This window comes from Solea solea, chromosome 8 (genome assembly GCF_958295425.1).
Source record: "Solea solea chromosome 8, fSolSol10.1, whole genome shotgun sequence".
Classification (NCBI taxonomy): domain Eukaryota; kingdom Metazoa; phylum Chordata; class Actinopteri; order Pleuronectiformes; family Soleidae; genus Solea; species Solea solea.
In genome coordinates this window covers 16,562,258-16,587,041 of record NC_081141.1, presented here as the reverse complement: position 1 = coordinate 16,587,041, position 24,784 = coordinate 16,562,258, and the positions used below count along the sequence as shown (strand labels likewise).

Sequence of the window (24,784 nt, the reverse complement as noted above, 5' to 3'; positions counted from 1 at the left end):
TCCCCTACTGTCTTCTCCGTCACCCACCCGCAGAAAAATTTAATAAAGTCCACATACCAAGACCCACAGAAGACAGAGAATACATGAAAGGAAAGATGGAGAGATGGAAAGGAGGAGGAAATGGAGAGATGGGCAGAGGAGGAGATGGGGGGGGGGGCAGTGATGACTGACCCCTCTCCTATGGTGTGTCATCTCTGACCTTCAGAATAGCCAGAGAGCATTGAATCTCAGGATGAAACAGTGATGCCATACACGCGGCTGTAGACACACACGGAACACAAACAATGCTGGCACAAAAATAGAGCTTGTGCACGGACTTGTTGATAAGAGTCCACACACACACACACACACACACGTTTACATAGAGTTCGCCACCAATTCCTGTGAAATTGCAAATTGCTCTGCGGATTGCAGTAAATGCCATTTAAGAAGGAAAAAAAAAACAAATAGGATTAAAAAAATGTGTCTACATATCCTGATTCAGCGGAGAATGAGCCCTATTCATCAAGGTATAAGAATGCAAGAGTCACTGGATCAGCAACAGACTGGGACACACACACACACACACACACACACACACACACACATACAGAGAACAAGAGTCTGGTCCAAGTGACTGTGTCCTTGAGGGAGGATTTAGTGAGTGTTTGAGGAGGGAGTGGAGTGCTGGGTGAAACAAAGTGGGCCATGTTGGCATCATGGGCCACTCTGAAAACACACAGAGAGAGCCAACAGTGTTAGTTGTGGTAACATTAATGTGTTCTCTTTCATAGATGATTACTCCCAGCAGGAGAGGGGGGCATCTCTTTAATGATGGTCTTTTACACCCAAAGACTCCCACTGGACAGAAGGGAGGAAAGGGGGGGGGGGGGGGGGGGGGGGGATATTTGAGGAGAAAGTAATGCAGGAGTTGGGGATAAAGGAGCCATGGAGAGATTGGTAAGGGACAAAGGATAAAGAGGAAGGAGAAAAAACGAAGAAGGGCAAATAAAATATGAGACAAAGTGAGGAAAGAAAGTTTATTAAGAAAGAAAAGCAAGGAGTTGAAAGTGTCCAAGTTTTGTTTCTTCGCATTATTTAAACCCATAATCATTTGAGGGAATAAAGCCTAGTTCTAATGAGGCAAATCTCTGAAGAGATGTAGGGTGGGTCGGGTGTTAAATTAGGACAGGTTAAGATTATGTTCTGTGTGTGTGTGTGTACATGTAAGACAGCTACAGTATGTGTTTGTCAAGTGACAGCCAACAGATGGCGTCTAATCTATGGAGGGCACACCCCTGCTTCAGGCACAGCGGCAACTAAGGACCCCAAGTGGTGCTTATAGGCCAACACGTGAAATGGCAGCAGACTTGCTCTCTAAATAGAGCGCCGCACGCACACGAGTCAAATATTCCAACACAGATTTTTATATATATATATGTATATATATATATATATATATATATGTATATGCACTACAAACACATCAATATAGAGTATGCTTTTATAGGAATACTAATTAAAGGGTTTGTTCTTCCAGAGTACAAAACAGAATCATCATTTTCCTCTCATAGTGTGCATGTACTGTAAGTAGCCATACAGCCAGTTTTAGTTTTATTTGACCATACTTTAAATATGCCTGAAATTCCTGCCTGTGACCAAATACAATGCAAAGTTAATAGATTTCCAACATGGTTCCTAACAGCAATGAAAATGACATTTAAAAAAGGCAGCATTTCTTTCCTCTGGATAATCCATAGTATCAATTATAAAATGATATATTTATTTATTTCTCAGTGAAGCGTCGGGGAGGGGGGGAAATTGTTCCCGCGTGAAAGACTGAAATTTCATTTACCTCCTTTGTAATTGAGTGAATTTCGAATTTGAAGTGAAGTGACCCTTAAAGTTTGGGGGGGTTAACTCAATTCCCCCAATAAGTTAATGCCAGAGGTGAGTCTTCTTAGCTGATGCTTTTATCCTAAGCAAATTACACTGAATGAGCAGGTGAGGGTAGAGGATCGAGAGCACTCATCACTTAACGCTGGCTGTCAGGTCTGCAACTTCTCCATCTGGCACCGTCTCTCCCTCTCTCTCTCTCTCTCCCTCTCTAACCACAAGGCCACCCTGTCTGCCCTTATGCAATAACAGCGAATGCCATTAAAGTATGCATTTTTTTGCCCGAATACGGCATTAAGCGAATTAACCTAAACCGCCAATGCACGCTCTGACACATACCATATGCGCTCTCCCCCTCAGACATTATGGTGTGCATGTGTCTATGTGGCTGTGCATGGTGTCTGTCTGGCATGGACCCCAGTGCTGATGCTGCTGTGACAGCTGTCTGAATCAGCAAGCTGCATCATTGACTGGCTGGGAGAGGTACAGCCGAGCAGGAGCCAGGGGTGTGCTTGTGTATACACGTAGATGTGTGACTTTGCCTTTGTTTGGACATGATTTCTCTTAGGATTTTGGGGCGTGTGCAGGTATAATTCTGTGACGTGTACAACCGTATGTGAAAATGAATAAAGCTAGAATTATAATCTCTAAATCTTGTGTGCCTTGTGTAGCCCGTCACGTTGCAGAAAGCGGATATACGCTGTCCTCAAATGGGTTGTGTTACTCTTGCTTGCAAGAGGAGTCAACGTGCACTCCTGTGGCATTCATGAGCTCAGACCTTGAAAAAAAAAGGCCCCTAAATAGTTTGTTAAAGTTTTCAGAAATAGTGCAAACCATGGAAATGAATCTTTTGCTGGATGTTATCTACTGTATATAGTACATTTATGTTTGTAGGAAATTATTTTTTGATCTTTTCATTCTGTCAGTTGCACTTTACAATATTAAATCCTACATTGCTAGCCTTGGTGGCTTTTATACACTTACAGTAACATTAATATTCGCATCAATTGCCAAGCAGCGGCGTTCTCACCACCTATCTACTTGAATGCAAAGCGTTCTGTGTACACAGCGTCCCACGTCGTGACCACAACCTCATGGGTTCAGTTGGCCAGCTGGCAATAAAATGTAAAAATGTGTATGAGACTTTGCCATCATTATACATGTGCATTATTTAGTTATATCCATAAAATACATGTTTACTAACAGTTATTTTGAATTTTGACCTTGGTTCAAATGGAAAAAAAGAAAGAATATTTTTGTGTTAGTGAACATTTGTACAAAATCTAAAGAAATGTCCTCAAGGCATCCCTGAGATATTACCTTCTTGAGAAGTGCACACACAGATAACACAAAACAAATCCAGCCACAACCAGAGAGATGCGTGCAGGCAGAAAAATGTAAGAAAATGAGGGAGCGAGCAGAAACCCATGTGGGATAAATTAGGCATTTGTGTTTAAAAATTGAGGTCTTGAAGGCCTGATGAAAACCTTGGCTTGAACAAAGAGGAACTGTTAGTCCCACAGGCCCCCCCCTTGGGCTGCTCCATCTTGTGACAAGCAGTGATCAGAGGCCGTAAACCTACATGGAAATAATAGTGACGATTCAAATTGGACTAAATGACTCAGTAATACCAGCCTGTCAATTACAAGTCATTTTTCCTTGAGGTGAACATTTGAGAGGGAGCTATTGTATTCTTTGCTGTGAATAGACTCGAAATCGTGTGTTTAATACAGTACGTGTGTGTATTAAATTGAGTAAATTGTTGCGTTATAAATGTTTGTTTTACTGATGATTTCACTACATTCTTTGTGGGAAACATTCGCAATTTTCTAACACAAAGTAAAGGTGCCTCGTGAAGGTAAAGGTGAACAAATATGGGTCATTCTACCGCTCTGTGTCTCACTTTTTTCCTTAACTGCCTTCCACTGGTACCTATTTAAAATTCAGTCCATATAACTGGGCACTTTACACTATTAAACCCTCCCTCAACCCGCACCAACAGCAGCTCCCAGTGTCTGATCTGGACACACAGGTCATTTGTCATCAGAGAGGGGAGCTCGAAGGAAACAGCAAGCCCAGCATGGGTGCTCCAAACTGGGCCTGACAGCTCTCACTGCTGCTGCTCCACAGAACTGCTGAATATAGTCAGGCAGTCAAGTAGCAACCGGACAAAGCAGTGTCAGTATGTCTGCAACTGCGTGACAGTCCACGTCGCTAAAGCCTCTTTCACACAAAACATTTGCAGGTATGCCTCGGATTTTTAAACCAAGTGAAGCTGCGTAAAAAAAAAAAAGGACATTAACACTACTCCCGTTGCCAGTGGGGGGGGTTTTTTCCACTCCTGCGTCACCCATGCCTGAATTGTGACATCACTACATCACATTTGCCACGAATAAAACGACTCGGGGAAAGAAAGAAAAAAAAAACAACCACCGTCACTAAAGCTGTCATGATAATGTTATGTTGGTTACTAGTTGAAAGATGAGAAATGAATGTGTTCACCCAGGACTTAACCCTTTAACACCGAAGCCTCAAAATGTACGTCTGGACTTTTAGACTTAACCATAAAAGGGCCAGACAATGTCCTTGTGCCCATTTTTCCAGAATAACGTTCAATAGAAATAGAATAGAAAAACTATTTAGAAAAAAACACTGTGGTTACACACAAGCAACAGATTTTTGCGCATTCAATTTGAAATTTGAACAGTGTACAACTATTAATATATTTTATTTAAAATATTTAAAATAGCATTGGTTTGAGTTTTTGTCTCAATGTCCAAAAACAGGCCAAAAGAATGGAGATTTATGTACAGATGTTTTACCAACGCTCTCCTCTCTGGTGACAAAGATGCTGATTGGCCGGGTTCCTGCAACAGCAGCGAGTGAAATTACTATAATGACTACACGTTGGCTTTCATGTGCAACTTCTCAGCTTTCAGAAGCCACTAAAATGTTTCCGATAGCACAAACCGCCGCGTAATTCTGGCAGCGCAAAGTGCACTCGTGCAAACGTGTCGTCCGCGATACGCATCGGTGTTAAAGGGTTAAAAAAAAAATGAAACATTTATTGGAACCCGTTGCGTTAAAACCTTAAAAAAAAATTGTGGGGCCTGTCCTCACATCTGTCGCAGTCTTTTAAAGGTGTAAGCCGTGGTTTTAGGGTAATGAGCTCAGCAATGCATTACTGCGTGTTTTTGAGCCTGTCTCTGTTTTCTCTCTCGACAAAGCTTCAGACAAAGAAACTGCAGATAAGAGTCAGCTCTGCATATACAGCCTAGTTTAACCTACACACGGACACATACACACATGTACATTCACCTGCATATCAGGGTAGAGTTTATAATGACCCAGTAAGAGCCAATATGACTCTCATTACTTCCGCACATAACACATACAGTATATGCATTGAGACTCTCATTATAATCCATTCCCGAGGAGGAGGTGCACAGGAGCATGGACACTCTGAATGCATTCCCAATCTCTGAACTATCTCACCTTTCTGCATTCCACCCTAGCTGTGATATGAGGACACTGGCAAGGAAGGAGAGGAGGGACATATACAGAATTAAATTATCACTAAGGTGGGTAGAGAATAGTGGACGGAGAGGAGGGAGGTGGGGGAAGGACGCAGGGACACTGGAGTGCATGATACGCGGAGAAAACAAGCAAACGGATGAACCAACAATAGGTTTGGCTTAAGAATAGCCAACCCCCACTGTGACACTTTTATAGTGTGTGCTTGTATTTTATTCCCGTGTACATGCAGATACTGTATTGATTCGGACTCGGAGGGGTAGGCGGTGTCAGAGGGGTATTAAATAAAAGGAGGGAGGGGAGGAAGAATGAGAAAATCAATTTTCACCGGTTTAATGGCAGGCGACCCTCTGAATACGGGAGGAAAAGAAACAGAGGGAGGAGAGATAGAGGAAGAAATGAAACAAAGGAGTGTTGGTCAGTAAGCCAAGCCATTGGCAATTCATTCGAACGAGGGTGTGTATGGTGTATCTACTGTCTCTGCACCTTTGCCTCAGCCCACTCTTCTCTCTCTCTCTCTTTTTGTTGCTGAATGCACTGCTCAGCACATTCTGCCCCCTTTGTCTGCAGAACCTTCACCTTTCCTTTTGTGGTCAATAACTGTATTGCAAACCAGGAGTGGGTGGAAAAGCACTGAGCCACACTTGGATGCACACACGTGTCCATGGATAGAGACAGGTGCACAATACACACAACGCTGGTCACACATGCCCACTGCAAAAAAAATGACTGGTTTCCCAAGTTACCACATGATAAATGTGTGTGTGTGTGTGTGTGTCTGTGCATGCACAACAAAAATCTGTCCACAAGCGTTGCGTGCATGCAGCGTTCAAAACATTGCGTGACAAGAATCACCCAGGGAGATTCTTTTTTGTGGGTCCACCACATGACCCAACCTACATCGAGAGCGCAAGCCAGACATCTACTACTTATCTACCCGGCTGCCATCCTTCCTCTTCCTCCCCCGCCCCCCCCCCACCTCCGTGCCCTCCTCACGACACCCCGCACCCAGACCCCATCAACAACACTGGACCGGGCGAGTGTGAGAGAAGGGCTGGCGATAGACACAAGATGTGGCACGAAATGCCGAAATGGAGCCCCTTAGACACACATGGAGTCAAGCACACAGACATCTCAGCCTTCCAGTCAAGCCCACAGTGTGGTTAACTGCTGGCATGTCATGCAGGACCAGAGGCAGCTGTTCCTAAAAGAGACGCCATGACTGGATGGAAAAAATCTCTCTGGTGTCAAAGCACCCAAGACAACAATTTTTCTTAAGACCAATTTCTTTTTTTTTTCTCTTTTTTTTTTTCAAAATAGCACAAAATCTGTCAAACTAAAAAACCTCTTACACGTGACACGGCGATACGTCGTGTTTCAAGTAATTGTGTTAAGTACAAATTATGGAATCAAATTTTAATATTAGCCGGTTTATTCACTTTTAAAAGGAGAAATCATTTGTTTTACATGATTTGATTTCCACGCCTTAACGTTTCAAGACACTTTTAAAATACAATTTACAAATCAATTTGTCATACAATATCTTCTATCCAGATGGCTAATATAATAACAGTAAAATGACATCTTTAAGTCGGCGGGTGAGTTTGGATAACCTTTAAATCTGCGAAACGCGGGTGATCTCCTGCGACTCGGAGACACGTCCCCCTGACCTTCCAATTAGAGCTCACTATCCAGCAGCGGCAACACACTAAATCTTTCCCAGGCTGCAGGTTTGGACACTGGCATAAAACAGCCTGCTATAAAATCATTACTAGGCTGTAAAACGTCGGAAAAATTCACAATTAAAAGACCAGCAGAGACACAGAGAAAACAAAGCCAGAAGGAGAGGAATTATTGTGGGTCCAGATATGTGGAAGTAGAAACATTTGCGCAACAGACGCAATAACATCAAATTCCACCCGGAGACCAGTAGGTACCAAAGTAATGTTTTCTCAGTGTGTTTCTCAAAGGGGGCAAAAAAAAATGTAATTACCACTGATTTATAAAGTGTTTATATAATAATCCATATAAGTCATGACAAGCAAATAACAGCATATCAATTGTGAATCAGTTGCCTTTTCTCAGGAGCTCATAAATCACTGCACCCACGCTGAGCTCAAACACATATGGCTAATCTGAGCTCTGCGGTGACATTTAATTAATTGGACATTTACATAAAAGGTGCACATAAATAACAAAGGTTCAGACAAACGTATCAACAACAAAAAAAAAAGACAGTAGCTCATTGCTCCATCGGCTTCCTGATGAGACTTTTTCTTGATAATACACTAATAAGTAGAATTTAACACCCGTTACACTATAGATGGGGGGGGGGGGGGGTTTGGTCATCTATGTGCACACATGAATGTATGTGGAGTAATTGCACATTTGCATGTAAATATGTAAACGTACATCATTAAGTTAAGTAATTAATGGGAGGGTAGAACAATAACACATCTCACTGCTGCGCAATCTAATTAGTGACACCATAATAAGCTATTATATCATATTAATGACATTAAATTAGAGGTGATGGTGGGGGCTGGTTTTAAACGAAGCGTGTCAAAGGTCACAGCGAAATGATTTATCCGACGCAGGCTCATCAGGCTGGAGTCAGAAATCGCCGACTGAAATTAAAAGCGAGATCATGAGTGTTTCGCGAACGGAGTGCATGTGCATGCAGATCTGAGACGGTCCCAGGCCACCGTGGGAGGAGGATTCCCTCAATTAACGTCACTGTTAGACAGACAGGGGTCTAATCCATACCTGCTACAGCTGATTGCATTCCGGTACTGGCATGCTGAGCCAAGCTGTAAATAAATAAGCATATGAGCTTAACTAGGCATATGGCCTAGTCCCATATCCTGCTGCTGGATGGCCAAAAATGAACTCACTCCATTTCACAGGGGGCTGGCATTATGTTTCCATATTTTCCTTTATGTAATATTAAGTATTTACTTAATATCCCAAATAAGCGATTTGTATATTAAAAGCCTCATCGTAATGAAAAGCATTGTGCTACATGGAGCTTCTCTTTTAATGAGATAAAGGTCGAGCTTCTTAGGAATTTAAACGACTCCAACAGATAAAACACACCCAACCTGAAGGAGCACTGCAAAAACAGTTCACTGCTGCATTTAGCCCGTAGGAAGAAAACAATAAAATAAATCAATGGTATAAGCTTGTAAATGCGGCAATTTTGGATTGAAAAGAGTGTCTGAATTGGAAATAACTGGGTAAGTCCGGGATTAACAGGCCCTCTATCGCTTATCGATCCACATTTATTACTTTTAAATGTGGGTAATTGGAGAGAGTTTGGTGCAATCTCCGTCTGCATCTTTATAGAATGGCTCCAGTAGGTGTACGGGCCTTAAGTGCACTCGTAAATAGGTTTTATGAGTTTCTGAGACATATCGCTGCTAATGTTCCCACTCGAAGGTTTTATTGCCACATTGTAGGGACTCGCATGAAAGATACTTTCTAATATATCGCAAAAGTGATGTTGACAGTGATATATAGTATGTAATATGTGTGCTAGATAGAGATACACTGGTAGTTAAGAAACTAATTGTTTCGACTTCATTGTAGACTGAATTACACTAAATTAAAATAATAGCATCCTAGATAGGGAAGACAGTAATACAGCACCGTGCACAGATACTATAGGTTTCAGTGAAGGTGTGCGAGTGTGCATCGGCGCACACTGTGTTCACCTGTATTGTTCCCCCACATGTTCTCTTTCACAGCTTATTAAAAGACGGGCCAGCATTCGGGCCGTCCTTTCTCTTTTTCCCCTCATCTCCTTGTCTCCTGCTCACACCATCCGATCCCTTCATCAAAGCAGGCCACTTTGCCAAACATGATCCCTGCCTGTTGTGTATTGGTTTGGTTTCAAGAAGAGGATTAAACAGTTCCCACCAACTCTCTGATGTGGACCTTATCTCAGGTTTCTCTTCACACTACCAGTGCTGTGGTGTTATTAGAAGCTAAGGGGCTTTGTTATGAAACACAAAAGGTAGAGCTAGGCAGCAGTTAGTAAGGCTTTGTCGAGGGTCAGAGAGGTGTTAAAAGGACTACACCTCGGGGCTGTGTTAACACCTTCACCTGAGACATGTGAACTTCCATTCAGTAAAACTGAGAATACTGGACGGGAGATCATGAGATAGGCAAACTAAAAACATCAAGCAGCACAGAATAATAATTTAGCTACAGAAAATATTTGAGTGGCTGCCAACAATGTAATATTGTCTTCTTGAGAGATTTTCAAGAAGTCATCCAAGTCACTTTCTCAACATCTGGCCTCTCATTACATCACTGTGTGTTCCTGGATTGTCACAGTTTCCCTTCCTGAGCAGGTAGTGAAGACAAGTGCTGGATTGAGTCCAAACGGAAGTGACTGTGAGACGGAACAGTAGTAATTAGTCCTCCCAAGTAATAGAAAGGACAAAAACAAACTTTTTTTTTCAGCCTGTAATCAAATTCTATTCAATTTCAAAGCTATATGTGTCCACAGTGGAGCCCCAGAGTAACTGGGGGGGAAAGCAGACCGCATTCTAGGCCGGCTCAGTGTCAGGCCTTGTTACTCTGGATCCCCATCTCTTCTCCCTCCCACCTCTTTTCATCCCTCTCTTATCCCTCTCTTATCCCCCCTCTCCTCTCCCCCCCAGACTAGTCTGGCTGGCCTACACACGCGATCTTCGCGATAGCTGGACCTAAGCCCCGTAAAGGCTAACACAGGCTCAGTGTAAAAACTCCTATAGAGGCCCACCTCCATCCGTCTATCCCCCCTCACTACCCACCAATCCCCCTCCTCGCTTCTTATGCTGCCTGACTACACTTTCGCTTCGCATTACTTCTGCTATTTTAACTTTTCCACTTCTGAGCACTATCAATTATGCACTAGAATAACAGGGAGGCCAGGTTTGGCAGCAGGACATAAAGGCCGATTATGAGTGTGAATAATTCAGCCATCTTCGTGCCATGTTCCTCTTACCAGTGATACAGCCAGGAAGGCTTTGCTGCTAATGTACAACAGCAGACACAAGCTGGCCCGGTCTTAATGTAAGGGCAGCGCTCGACATCCCGGAGAAAAGAGGGGATGGAGAGTGGAGGCTAACATGGGAAAAGTGTGGCTGTGCTGCATTATTAAAGCAGCTGCCAAACTGGTGTCACGCGGACTGACGAGGCTGTCGCTGTCTCAGAATTGGCGAACGACACCTGTCAGGATTTTACAACAAAACTATTTCAAAGCAAATCCATCTTAATCTATTCAAACAATTTCTTAGCCGTGTGTTCTAAACCAAAGAAATGTGTGTTTAATCCCAACGTGGCCGAGGAACGTTAACTCTGGTGGGATTAATGTTCGCAGTCACACCGAACATCATAGATGTTTTTGGTTAAGGTCGTACGAGCCAGACAAGCAAACAGCATCTCCATCACCTTCAGTCTCAAAACGTGTCTACCGAGAATTCATTTTTCACGAATTGCGTGCAAAGGTTTGCAAGTGCTACTCTTCTTGGAGATCACAAACAGTAATGAATATTTCATCACTCCACCCAAAGCCAAACACACACACACACACTCTTTGCAAATGTGAGAAATATGATGCATTTCTTTTCCCACAGGCGCGGGATCTACTCCGACGCTGTACCTCATAAAAGATAATACCACTCAAATGTGTGCAAATTGTCCGGCTTTTCCATTAAACACATAATGATCAGTGGGCAGGTTTTTGCATTTTCTGCAGACTTTGACTAAAGTTTTTGAGCGATGGAAACTTGAAAATACCCCAAGATTGAAAAGGGTATAAATATACTGTCTATTGATGAATACAATAAATACAATAATAAACCTGAAGCTATAATTACTAAATATAAAAATAAAACATGGGGGTTTCTATTTGTAAATGTCTGAAATGTGTTAAATATCAAGTATGTTGCCGAAAATTGTGAAGCACGATTGTGCGCGTAGTGTTGCTGCTGGAATTGTCCAAAGTGTACTAACAACTGACCAAAAAAAAGCCTCCTTCACTCCCTCTTATTTGTCATGCACGCTCTAATCCTGGCTGGAATGTCTCCGGTCGCGGAGTCCTGCGGTCCAGAGGAACAGAACAGCAGGTGAAACTGAACTCTTGCGGAACTTGTGCCGCCTCACAGCTTCTCCACTCGTTCAAACTGTATAGTTCAACCAGACTCTCTGATAAACAAGAGCCCAAATGTTCACACTAAAAAGAAAAAAAAAAACCTCTTTTGTATTTCCTTTGAACCGGCAACCTGGTTGGAAAATTTAATAATACAGATTATTTAATTTGTCTAACATCTTTAGCCCTGTTAAGAAGCTTTAATCACACTTGATTTAATCACGCCTGATTAATCCTGTTTCCAAATCTCTAAATCTTAATATTAAAAACAAAAAAACAACAGATTATGAACTGCTATGCTGTATTATTTATACACTGCCGTGAAGTTAGTAAGTAGAAATCGGAGGATGGATACGGTTGTGTTTGTTTTTTTTACAAACAGACAGAACAGCGGAGGGAAGAGATAAGAGATGGTGCCTGTCAGTCAAGTGTTGCAGCCACAACACTGAGCCTAATGCTGACAGTGGGCATGCTGGGTCATCTCAGCAGGGCCTTCTAGACCCACGGACATAAGAGAACAGTCTTTCTATCTCAGGAAAGAATAAAGGAGGGAGGGCAGAGAAGGGGAAAACAGGACAATATGATGCAAAAAAAAAAGCCATAAAAAAAAAAAAAAGCGGGAAGAAACTCAACGCCCTATATTCCAGGGATACTTGGCGGGATAAGAAACAGAGGGCACAGGCGGGCTGGGGGGGGGATTAGGACCAAAGAGGGAGTTATCCACGTAAAGATCTGATAGTGGTCAAATTCACCAGTTTCCCAACCCCTTAATAGCCACAGAACCAGAACCAAAATCCTCCAACCATTTCATCACGTATAATACATTTGTGTTTTCATTAGGTGTCGCGATGTTTTTGGCTCTCACAAGATTAAGAACTTTAAACACTTCTCTATGCATAGCACTGGGGGAAAACACACACTCCTGAGGATGTAGCCATAGGCAGTGCTCATCACCTCTGTTTATCCGGAGGGCTTAGGCCACTTTGGAGACTCCCCTTAAGTCTCACTTATCTCATTAGACCCTTAAAACTGATTAATATGAATGCCAGCAGAGGCCAGCTCAAGGCATTCTTAAGAAAGGAGGGAAGGAGGGAAAGAGAAGAGAGGGATGGGGGGATTTTAGAGGAAGGGGGTTTTTTGTGTCTCCGGACAATGAGCTGATGGCTTTTTAAGCCTCTCAGTGGCTCTGGGTTAATACCCAGGGCTGCAGTCATGGGATATTCCCCGGTTCAAAGGCTGCTGCACTCCAAGGCTCGCTGCTCACTGATTTAGAGGAAGAAAATAAATAACCCGAATAAATACCACAGCTCCTGCAACTTGGATCTCGCTGAAGAAATAATGAACTGTCCTTCCAAATGAGAGTCTGTGTATAATATGTTCTTTAGGGTGTCATACTTGGTTATGTGGGATAATGCTCAAAGTAAACCAGGCCCGTCAAGGCTGCGCTCGGATGAGAGGAGAGGCTGAAGATGGCATTTATCACATGTTCTGGGGATCAATCTTTTTTTCCTTCCAGGGGAAAAACACACTCCGTACAGTTTCACACAGCCACAACCACTACACAAACACACACACACACACACAATGTAACTTGACAAAATGGGAAAACTATCAAGCAGCTCTCAAAGGAGCGGGAGCAGAGAATTGGGTCAAGAATATTGCTGTGCTCTGCTTTAGTAAAGACTGTGCATTTCTGCTGCTTCATTATAGCAGGGGCCTCGAAGCAGAGGTCGATTTAGGATAACCACATGAGCGCACACATTTACACGTGCACGCAAATTGACTGCACGGATGTACACGGGTTGCCAGCGAACACATGGACATATACCCACATACTATATAGGCCCACGAGCATGGCTACCCACAGACGTCAAAGCCACATTTTAGTTGTGTTCTTCCTTTTTAAACATAATTTATTATCTACTTGGTTACAGATTCTTCTTAGAGCTCAGATCTGACAAGCATCTGTTGTCTAATAAAAGACTCGAAGCCTGGAGACTAAATCTGAAAGAGCTTCTCGTGCCAAAGTGTTAGTCCCCGAAATCCAATTTAGCTGATTTCAGATTTTGACATGGGACATTTTCAGTATACAATATAAAAAAGATTATTTTTAATAAAATGTTTTAATTTAGCATTTAATTATTGGTCTAAATCCCACTTAAATTAAACCCGCACGCCTTCAAATGGCTGCAGCAGTAGAGACAAATACAAAGAGATTTGTTTCCAAATGAGATATTCACTCATTTGAACTACGACCGTGCACAATTATCCACATTATTCTTCCCAGCAAAGGGGAAATGCCTCATTTTATGACCATCCCTTGGAAAGTAGATGCACTTCTGAGGACAAGAGCGGCTCATTTTATTGTGCCAATTTGTCCTCGAGGCAGATACACAGCATTTTGAAATGAAATTCTCTCCGTTAAGGCTGTATATTACACACACACACACACACACACACACATATAACCCTGGTTTTCCAACTGTGACACATGCATTTTCAGTGGAAAATTCACCTTCAAGGGCACACTGCAGTTAAGACCAAGATGCAACTTAGTACCACAGCATCACCTCCCAAGTCAACACAGCGCAGTGTCAGAGGAAACAAACGCTGGGGTCTAAAACCTGAGCAGCCTTAATCCCATCTCTGTTGAAAAAATAGCCCCAGTGTCACTAAACCCAGACTGCAAAGACAACACCTCTTTAGGGTGAAGACCCGGAGTCTGTCCCCTGGAGGAACCCGCACTTACCATCCAGCCACCGTCACTGTCAGAGAGACAGAGACAGAGAGCGAGCTACATGCATCTTTCAACCTTGGCAAGGACAGACAAGAGGGGGGGGGGGGACTGATGAGTGTGATGGCGTGGAAGGAGGCAGACGAGAGAGAGAGAGAGATGGATAAGGCTAGTTGGAAACGAGAGAAACTGCCACCTCTTCTTTTGCACACACACACACACACTACGTCACCCCTAGCTACGACATGCCTCTCGCCGCTTGTGTCTGGCACTTGCACTATACTCCTCCTCGCCTCCCTTTTTCAGTCTGAGAGTGTACTACAACTTCAGCTGTGCACTCTCCCTCTCCCCTCACCATTCACACTATTCTCCCTCACTCCTCTCCTTTGCCCTGCCCTTTTTTCTCCCTGCGTTTAAAGCGCATGCATTACTTTCAGCCTTGGCTATGGACTGGCCAGAGACAGCAGAACAATGGCCGCCTTTCAGTCTCACGGCCCAGCATTTGGATGTGGTGGTGGGGGGGGTATAAGCTGCAAGTATTTTTTTTCTCTACAGTCAATTCAAAGAGGCTAATGCAGCTAGCGCATTATTATTAGCACGTCTCGACTGAGCTAAGTGAAAGGAGCATTGTCTGATTGTTTGTTTGTTTATGTTTGTTGCCGGGAAACATTCAAATAAATGTAATATTCATATTCAGAAATGTAATTATCCATATTATATACAATTTGTCCTTTCACCCTTGTTCACAAGTGTATTTGGTCACTGAAAAGCTGGCTAAACCATTCAAGTACATCACCACATAAGGGGGGGATGACACTACGCTCTCCAGCTAAATGCAGCGATTCATGATTTCCAACCAAATTTCTAACTGTTTCAAATGGAAAGCAGCCTCCGTCCGTCACAATGCTTCACCTCATGAGTCATTTACAACGGGCTACGATCTGTCAATTAGGTCTTTCTTCACAAGTTGGGAGATGTGTTCTCTTCTGGGATTTTAGTCTCCACGCTGCTGCCCAGCTAGAAAAACATCCAGTCACTCCCCCGCAGCCCCTCCAAGTTAAATAAGGAAAACGGCAGTGTACGGTCCGAAGCCAGCCGGCCATGAAAGGAATTATCTGTGGAAAATGTGTCTGGCAAAAAGCAAACAGTCTCAATCGTTCCTGTCACATTTTCCACTTGAATTGTGAACAGTGACGGAGAAAAAGAAAAAGAAACCAAAAACTTAAACCATCAGTCGTTTTGGCTTTAACATGCCGTCGTGTGGTTCCTGTAAATCCGATATGACTTTGACAGTAAATGAGTTTAACAAGGTCAAATCAACCAAAACAGAGAGAGCTGGTTTAAAATCAAGCAAATGTGTTTCGCTGGCTCTCCCAACTGTGTGCACTGGAAATGCCTTGGTTGGAGAGCAGAGGGCACAAGAAGCTATCAGACAGACTTTTTTCTCAGTAGCGCCCCACTCTGGTGAGGGATGATGGATAAACCAAGCGTTACTACAGTAACAGCTGCCTCGATGCCTCCATCTTACAGAGGAGAGCGGAGGAGCTGAAGACTGATATGGTGGCGCCATTTTCAGCCATGAACGAGAGCGCATGATACACAACTACAAGATATTGGAACCTGCAGCGATTCTGTTATCCCGTCTGTGGCTCCTGGTGTGGGTTTTAACAAAAAGGGCTTTTCTGTGGTGGGAGTCACATTAACCTGAGAGCAGAAAAAGTGTTTCACCCCCCCCTCACCCTTCTTTTTCCATTAACGACGTTCACAATAACCACAAATCTACTCGAGTGATCACAGCAAAAATGCTGCTTTGGACTGCAAGCTCCCACAGCTGCTCTGGGGTGGCACAAAGTAACATAAGGAAAAATAAAGAAACAGTTGGGAGAGGGAAAAAAAACAAAAAACTTTCCACAACTTTCAAAAATAAGGCCGTCAAGAGTTGGGACAGAGAGAGAGAAAAAAAAAAAATACCCCTGAATAAACATATGCATTTAGTAAAACAGCAACCAGCTAGTGAGTTAGGGGGAAAATATTTTTTTATCATTCTCACATTCGAATATACGAGCTGCATCGGGATTTGCACATGTGGAGGTTGCATAAGCTGGTTAATACTTTATTTTTCCTAAGTAGAGCTATACGGAGCGTCCCCCCCTCCACCCCCTGAAAGCCACGGGCTGAACGAGAGCTAAAAGACAGATCGCTCAACTGATAGCAGCATTTCAGCACTCCGTCTGACCTTGGAGCGATTACTCTGAAAACAAAAACCTGGACGTTAACATTTTGGTTCCCCAGGCGAGGGAGGGAAACGTGTGTACGTGAAATGAAGCTGCCGAATTTTGAGTTTTGAGTGCTTTTTAAGTGTCATTTTTAATACACGTAAACTTGGTCTGTGTAGTATTTTGTCCAAATGAAGCAGCTTCAAATGTTTCTAAAAAAAATACTAATTGTTTGAATGTGTAGTTCACAAACGCAAACTAGTATCTACTAACAAAATATAGACATTTAAATAAATGTGTCTCTCTTCTGTGTATTTAGTTATTTATTTATTTATATATTTTAATACACAGAACAAGATGTTCAATGTCCCAAGAAGCCTCTCAACACTGAGTTGCAAACTTGTCAGAGTGAGCGACAGGGATTATCTCCAAATTGTAATCCTCACCTGTAGATATAAGCCAGATTCAGCCAAATTCTTTCTTTCTTTTTTTTAGAATATTCCTTTTAATTGTTAGTCATAAACAAACGTACTGATTCTCCAGTTTATTTAAATATCAATTTGTTCCATAATTATTCTAATTTAGTGATCAATTTATTTGCTTTGATATTATTAATTATGAGCAGGGAAAAAAAAATGTATCATCTATTCAATTCCAGGACATAACGGTAAGTAGTGCATCCCAGGATTTATTTGTGTCTTCACGTCACTTGAATGAGCCGAGCATGTCCATAACTGAAGCCTGCGCGCTACCCTGGCGACAGGACTGCTTCTGTCCGCCACATAGAACCTCCACAAGGGTCACGGCCAAGAGTTCTCCCCCCTTCTCCCACCGTACGCTACAGAACAGCTGCTCTGCTAAGCACATTGACTAAGCATTGACTACTGCCTGCTGGGCTCATTCTCTAGTTAACAGCGGGGAAAAAAAAGAAATCTAATTTAAATTTGAAGTGCATTTACAGGTCTGGTGAGAAAAAAACAGTGCCATTTGCACCTAATAAAAGTATTACGTTGCAGTCGCACGCTATTATTATTATTACTACTACGCTTTTCTAATTTTCTCGTCAGGTTGTGCGTTTATTTTCCCTTTTGCACCCTGTGCCTCTCTGTGTCCCTTTCACTCACCGTCCCAGCAGCTTCTGGCTGCCACTGGTGCGTTTCCAGAGCCACAGGCATAAGAGAATGACAGAGCACGGGGTCATTAACAAAAACTAATCAGACGCAGGGAGAAGGAGAGAGAGAGAGAGAGAAAGAGAGAGAAGACGAGGGGCCGAGCAGGGGAGGGAGTCACACTCGAGTATAAAAGTGATATGGTCAGACTAGCATGGAATCAAAAGTCCCCACTTCAGCAACTGTAATGTCCATTTTCATTTAAAAATGTTTTACTGAATTTTATAAAAAAAAAATGTACACAACATTTTCACATGAATGGACTAAATCCACCTCCATGCGTAAGTTGTTAGTATTTGACACACACACACACACACACACATAAAAGCACAGAATGACAGGACGTTTATTCTTGTTCTACTGGTCTGTTACAGATAATAAGAAGTCCGAAGGAGAAAGATGTAATTATTCTGCTATATGAGTCTGAGGGAGAGGAAACGAGCCCTATATGACCTCATGGCTCATTTGGTTCTTTCAAGCTCACGCACACACACACACACACACACAGAGCGACACAAGAACATGTACAAACAAAGAAATGACTGCCACAAAGCAACGTTGTCTGTGATACCAGCGAGAGACAACTCCTCTGCAAAGGCCTCCGGTTACAAAGGGAAAAATGACACAAACACAGCGCAGTTCTTGGCTGTTTGCTTATGCACCGAAAATACTTATCACCTTGAGCAGTTTGCATGATCACAACAAGCCAATATGTTCATGCTAATCACTGCTTCCACTTCCAGGAGAGACTCTGTAACAAGTTTGTCATTCACAATGCCAACTTTGTGACCTCTTCCTTCTCCCTAACCTCAGAGTGTGACGTCTGACCTCGACAAAGGACTCTTGCACCATTAACTGTGGAGGGACTCTCAAAATATCTAATTGTTTTCTGAGCCCAGCAGGGAGAAGCAGAGAGAGAGAGAGGAAGGAAGGAAGGAAGACAGGAAAGAAATAAAGGAAGAGAAGTGGAGCACTGAGAGGAGGGATGTGGGGAAGAAGAAAGGGCCAGGAGGAAGACAGCGACTTTTCTCCTGATTAGAATAAATACGTCGCACTGTATTTCAAGTTAAAGGAACTCTCTGTGAACAGACGTAAGAGGCAGACATAATAATAAATGCTTGGTGTGCAAAGGCTCTGAGAAAAAAATGTGAAAGTTCCTGGTCTTAAGCTGGACTTTAAAAAAAAACGGTGGCACAAAAAAAAATTAAATATTAAATTACGATTCCCTTAACTGATAAAATTCCAATCTAATCTACAAATTTGAACCGGCGCGCTGAGTTTCCTCGTATTTGTGTAAATTGATACAATGCCGTAATCTTCAATCTCGATTTCTTGCATGTTATTCTGACCACTGGTTAAAATGAATGGGAGAAAAACATGTTTTGCACAGTATGAAGTTTCAAAAACAAAGTCGGAGGTTCCTCTTTGAATGATATCTGATTGTCTGCAGTTATGAAAGTCTCTCAAACTCCTCAAAGAGAAGAAGGGACCTGTTAAGTATTTTTTTTTGGTCTGCATCTTCACACTTTGTCATCAGATAACTCAATATCCACTTTAAAACACTGATTTTTTTTTCTATAAAAACTATTATAACTATTCATAGTTCGACTCTTTTTATTTATTTATTTTCTGTCAGTGAATAAGCAGAGCAGGGCATATTACAAAAATAACAAACGTGCAATATCCAAGTTGAGCTCAACACACCAAACAATTCTTTTTTCGAGATAATCAAACGCAAGCCATTAGTCCAGTCGGAAGGATTTTCTAGTTTGGACAATTTGGACAAGTCTGTGGAAGCTGCAAGTTGCACACGGTGAAAAAAATGAACGGCGACAAGCGGCTGCTCCTGGAGGGAAGGTAGTAAAACAAGCTCTGCATGAGTGACTTTGTTCAGACTCCAAAGAAAGAAAGAAAAAAAAGAAAATGATCCTTTCAGTTACCCTCTGTCAATATTTATGACAACTTACATTATTAGTTTTCGGGAACACGTGACTCAGTGCGTGAGGTGCAGTTAAAATAGGCAGATCCAGTTTTGCCTCAGTGTCACGCCAGCTCTCTACAGTAATGCATGAAGAAAGGGAACTCAATATTTATTAACTGAATCATCAATGGCCACGTTTGCCATCTCTCCCGCCGCTCTGTGTCATCGTCGCTGCTGTTTTGTTACCTCTCTGGGCTCCCTGCCTCAGCCCTGCAGGGGTGAGAGTCAAACAAACTCTATTTGGAGTAAGTAGAACGGAGTGACTGTTGTTAGCCGCATTACAGCCTCTGTGAAAACCTGTTTCCTTTCCTCAGGCGAGTCAGAGCGTCAGAGAGAGAGAGAGAGAGAGACGAGGCTCGGGGAACTACGTATTTCTCGCAGGTTACTGGGGACACGAGGAAGCGTGGCATGTGTGCAGACGACTGGGTCATTGACAAAAAGTTGTTTCTCCTCCAGTGTTCGTGTGTCAAATCTGAGATTAAGAGTAGATTTACATGAATTTCCTTTTCTCTCCTAAGTACACTTTTTTTTCTCTCCCCCCTCGCAGAAACTAGGAAAACTTGTCAGCACATCTGGAACATATCAAGTAAACCGAGCAGTCGGTCAAGTCAAAACTTTTTTCTTTTTTTTTTTGTCAAAAAAGTACAGTCTAATTAGAGCAAGTCTATCAATGGCACACATCAAGATTTCACTCCAAATTGTGTTTTCCTCCAGTGAAGAAAGTGGCCCATAAATAAACAGGCAGGGTAAGCAGGAGCAGAGAGCACGACCACAGCAGTCATGGTCTACGGGTATATCAAGCCCGAGAATCTGTGCACCCTGTGAGACCGGCCCTGACTTCAGGAGAGCGCTCGCAGTCAGCCCTCCGTTTGTGCCCCTGACCGCTAATCGCTTCAGGGCAATAAATCATGTTTTCCCAAACTTCAAACTGAATATAAATAGTTGTACAACAAATTCAGCGTGTGCTATTAATGGTTCTGTGCACACTTGAGCGGTGAGTGGAGGACTTTATTCAACAAATACTAAGTGCCATTGGCAGTTGAGTGAAAGATCTTGGTCCTCTGCACTATCGCGGTGGTTCGACTTAATAAGTCAGGGACAGAGCTGTGCAGCGTAAACTCCGTAAGGAACTTTTAGAAAGGAAACGCTGCCTCAACAAACATGTACACCGAGAAACTCAAGGTTGTACGAGCAGAGAGGGCTTTCACTTTAAAGAAAGCTTTATTTCGACTCGGCTCTCAAGTCCTCGGAGTTAACAGCACATAAAAACCTTCACCTTACTACTTATCGACTTTATCTTGGTGCAATATAAATATTATATCAACAGAGGGAGAGTGCACTTTTCTTTAAATAATAAAATGTTCAAATTAAGTATTTAGAAAAAACATTTATGTCAGACTAGACAGCCATTTATTTAGGGAAACGTTTTAGTTTAACACAAAGTGAAACTTTTTAAAGGGTTAGTCACTGGTTTTCACACAACACAGGCTTTTCTTTTCTCTTACTGGAAACCTTTTCACAGTTTGTTTGTTTTTTTTAACAAATGTATTATGATGGTTTTATGTGCCATTTAAATTTGTACGGTTTTATTTTAGCAAATAAATTTAGGGCCTTCTATTTGACTAAATGCCACTTGATTCCCTTTACTTAACAAACGCCACGTATGTATTCAAATATTGTATTATAAGAAAAAAACGTACCTATTGGATTGTTTTGGCAGCAAAATGTGTCAATAACATTTTCAAGTATTCTTTTGCTTCTCATTTATTTTATGAAACACTCCTTTAGCTACTTTTTAAAGTCTCAGGCATGCATGGCCCTGTGGACAATATTTGAATAATTCTATTGACATTTGTAAAGGAAATATTTGATACAGATTCAAATATTAAGCTCTTAATTGCGACATTTAATTCCCAGCATAATGAAACCACAGTGTGCAAACCGTAAACAAAAAGAAAAAGCTCTACTGACTCCTGACGTTTCTCAGATCAAGACACTACAGTGAGGTGTAGATGGACTTTGTTTGAGACCAGTTCGATACTGGTGTTCATGGGCCCGCTGAGGGTTGCGTAAATACCTCGAGTTTCAGTCAGAGTTTGCCGGACAAAGCAACCAAACAATTTGATTGACTTTAACAGCTCAGTCTCTGTAAGCTACAGCTGAGTCATTCTCTGTGAACTGGCGGATTTCTTTTGTGTTTGCGAAAATTGAGCAAAGCGACTCCAGCACCAGGTGATGGATGTTATGTGCATACCTTATTACGCACGGTTTTAATCTATATTCCCTCCAGGGGCGCGCTGTTTATAAACAAAAGAAATAGACAAAGTAGCCCTTTACATTCGTGTTTCCATCCTCAGCTACACCCTGTATATACAGCTACTGGCAAACTGCCCTCACTGCGGAGAATAAACACCGATGTAGTCCAGTAAAGCCCTGCGTGATTCATGCGATGCGTGGAGCGATGGCCGGCTCTTCGCGGTAAAGCTGCCCCGGGGTGAGCGGCCACTTACTTGGTGTTGGTCCGGTTCCAGAAGACAGCGTAGCGGTCTGCCACCACTTTGGAGCTGGGCTCCTGGCTGAAAACACACATCAACAGCAGCAGGCAGACAAACAGGACCATTTCCACATGCAGCATCACTACAGCGAAACTTCGGCACGTATCCCTCTTCAGCGTGGCTCAGTCAGTCGAGTTTGTTGCGAGCGCTTCGGCCGGGATGATGGAGTCTCATTCACATGTGGCCGTGCGTTTCGTGCGCAAATACGAATGAATGCGCACAGCACGGGAGCGAGAGGGAGGCGAAAAATGGGACCATTCGAGTGGACACTTGTGATGACACTTGTTCAGGTTTGACGGGCAGCAACAAAAAACCAAACGCGTCACTGCGTTTTCACTCCGATGCGGGGCGCGGGTCCGGGTGATTCATAGGCTGTATTTCACGCAGGGTGTCACTCGTGACAAATCCGTGGTGGACAGGAAAAGAAAGCCAACACAAAGCCACTGCTGCACGGAGAGTGAGATCAGCACACGGCACAACAGGCAGTGTCTTTTCTGTTGGTGAGATAGTCCTCTCTCCCCCCCTTCTGCAGGTAGATACTGGATGCAGCCCGTGTGTCGGGCTAAATGACAACTGCTCAACACTTCTTCTTCTTACTCCAAAGCCAAAGCGCTGGGGATTAACCAGTCTGAGAAGTGATGGAGAGAAAACAGAGCGAGCTGTAAAGAGAGAGGCCCAATGTGTCCAATGACGCCGTGTGGCGCACGTCAGATGTCCATATTCTCCAGGCAACTTTTTAAACCCATACAATCGGTCTGTGGCATCTGAATGACAGCCTCAGTCTTTCGTCTCCAGCGCGCGGAAGAAAAGAAAAAAAAAAACACCCAAACTGAGAAATCTTTTCTCAGCGATTTCGCGGAGGTGTCACGGCCGAGGTGGGGAGGAGTCCTTCTCGGTGTCGTAGGAGACGGACAGCGGTGTGGATATGCGTATGGTGTGGTTCTCTCATGCGCTTCCCTCCGCGGAGACACTCGTATACGTCCACATCCCAAAGTGTCCTACTCATATATGAGCCATCGTGCGACGCGCAGGGGTGAAAAAAAGCTTGCGCCTTTCCATGTGCGTAGCGCGCAGTCTTCCTCTGTCTGTAATGTTTGGGTTTTAAAACGCCGGGACGCGCAGGAAGGTGAGGGCAAAGGCAGGCAGCTCCAAACGCCGACTGAGAGAGTGGGTTTGGTTACGGGGGAGCGGGGGATAGTCCCATTGGTTTGAAACGATTTGAATGGGCGTCGCTCGAACAAAGCCAAACCCCTCCCCCCACCCAAACCGAGCTAATTCAATTACAGAGAGGTAGCGGGGAAGGAAACGTTTGGAAGAGGTACACAGGACAGGGACGGCTCCCGGATCCTCCACTGTCAGATCCGCCCGATATGTGCGCACAGCGCTATTTAATTATATACAAACGGACGCAGCGGACCAAAGAAGACCATGGCTCCCTGTTTGGCTCCATTCACTTTGACTGAATTCTAGTGTGTTTTTGACCGAGAGACAGAGAGAGACAGGTCTGTTTTCAGGGGTAATATCAACATACAGTAATTATCCAAGGAAATAAATAAATAATTTGCCTCCTTTTTTTTAATTAATTGTTATAAATTAATGATTTTTCTCCCTCGGAGTCATGATTGTAAGGAATTCCACTCCAGAAAAGGTCACATCTGTCCCACAGGTTCAGACAGACCGAGGAGGAGGAGGTGGAGGGTGGTGATGCCTCACAGACGCCTGTGCTGAGAGATGGTGGCCATGCAGGCTGCGGGTTAGATGGAACAGCGCATCCTGTTGCGGAGAGCGGACTGAAGGACTGCAAGGCGCCGCTCCAGCGCCCAGACGCCCCGCAGTGGCAGGCAGGCGGGACAGCTGACTCAGCCGGGGACAAATCCAAGTTGGAGTGCGCCAGGGGAGCCGCGTCTGTCGTCGCCTTAAATCTCAAGGCGACGACAAGTGCTCACAAGGAGGATTTATGAAACTTGAGAAAATGAGCAGCAGGCCCAAATTCAGGTGGGAAATCCTTAACGAAAATAACTGTAACATGAGTTCATGCACATGAGTGCAGAGTGTCTGGCTCTGTGGAAGAATTGTGATATTTCTCCAGATGTTGCCCACATGCATGTGTGTGTGTGTGTGTGTGTGTGTGTGTGTGTTTAAATATGAAAAATTGGTTTGCAAAAATGTATGAACTTAATTTTCTCTAAAAGGCACAAGAGAATACAAGCACCAAGTAATGTGGCTTGAAATAATAGTCAAAGTTCATATGTAATATAGATTTATAGAGCTGTTAAAAAAGTATTGGCTTTGAAAGCTTAAAGTAGATTTTTCTTTAAAGAGACATATACATGTTTTTTTTTTTTTTTTTAAATGTATGAATAAATTCAAATGCAGTTATTCCTGTTACTGACTGTGCAAGGGCTCAACAGGTGCTGGGGGGGAGGAAGAAAGAAGCGGGGAGGAAAGGGTGAAAGGGCAGCTAATATTTTAAGATAATCCTCTTGACCTCCTCCCTTGGACTGGTGTAAACTAAGAGCCATTCACTGGCAGCTATCATCACACAAGGGCACTCACACCGCAGCCACACACATACATACAC

At 43.2% G+C, this 24,784-nt stretch overlaps 1 protein-coding gene across 2 annotated transcripts in view; it reads right to left on the bottom strand.

Moving 5' to 3' along the window:
• Nucleotides 1-23,538, bottom strand: part of efna5b (ephrin-A5b) — an 85,202-nt gene extending 61,664 nt beyond the window's left edge. Inside the window, exon 1 of one of the 2 annotated variants that reach the window (XM_058635912.1) lies at nt 22,159-23,538. In XM_058635912.1, coding sequence (XP_058491895.1) covers nt 22,159-22,283 — 125 coding nt within the window. In that variant the 5' untranslated portion in view covers nt 22,284-23,538. The remainder of the gene's footprint in view (nt 1-22,158) is intronic. The other variant, XM_058635911.1, reaches the window with a different exon arrangement.
• Between the last annotated feature and the right edge of the window lie 1,246 nt (nt 23,539-24,784).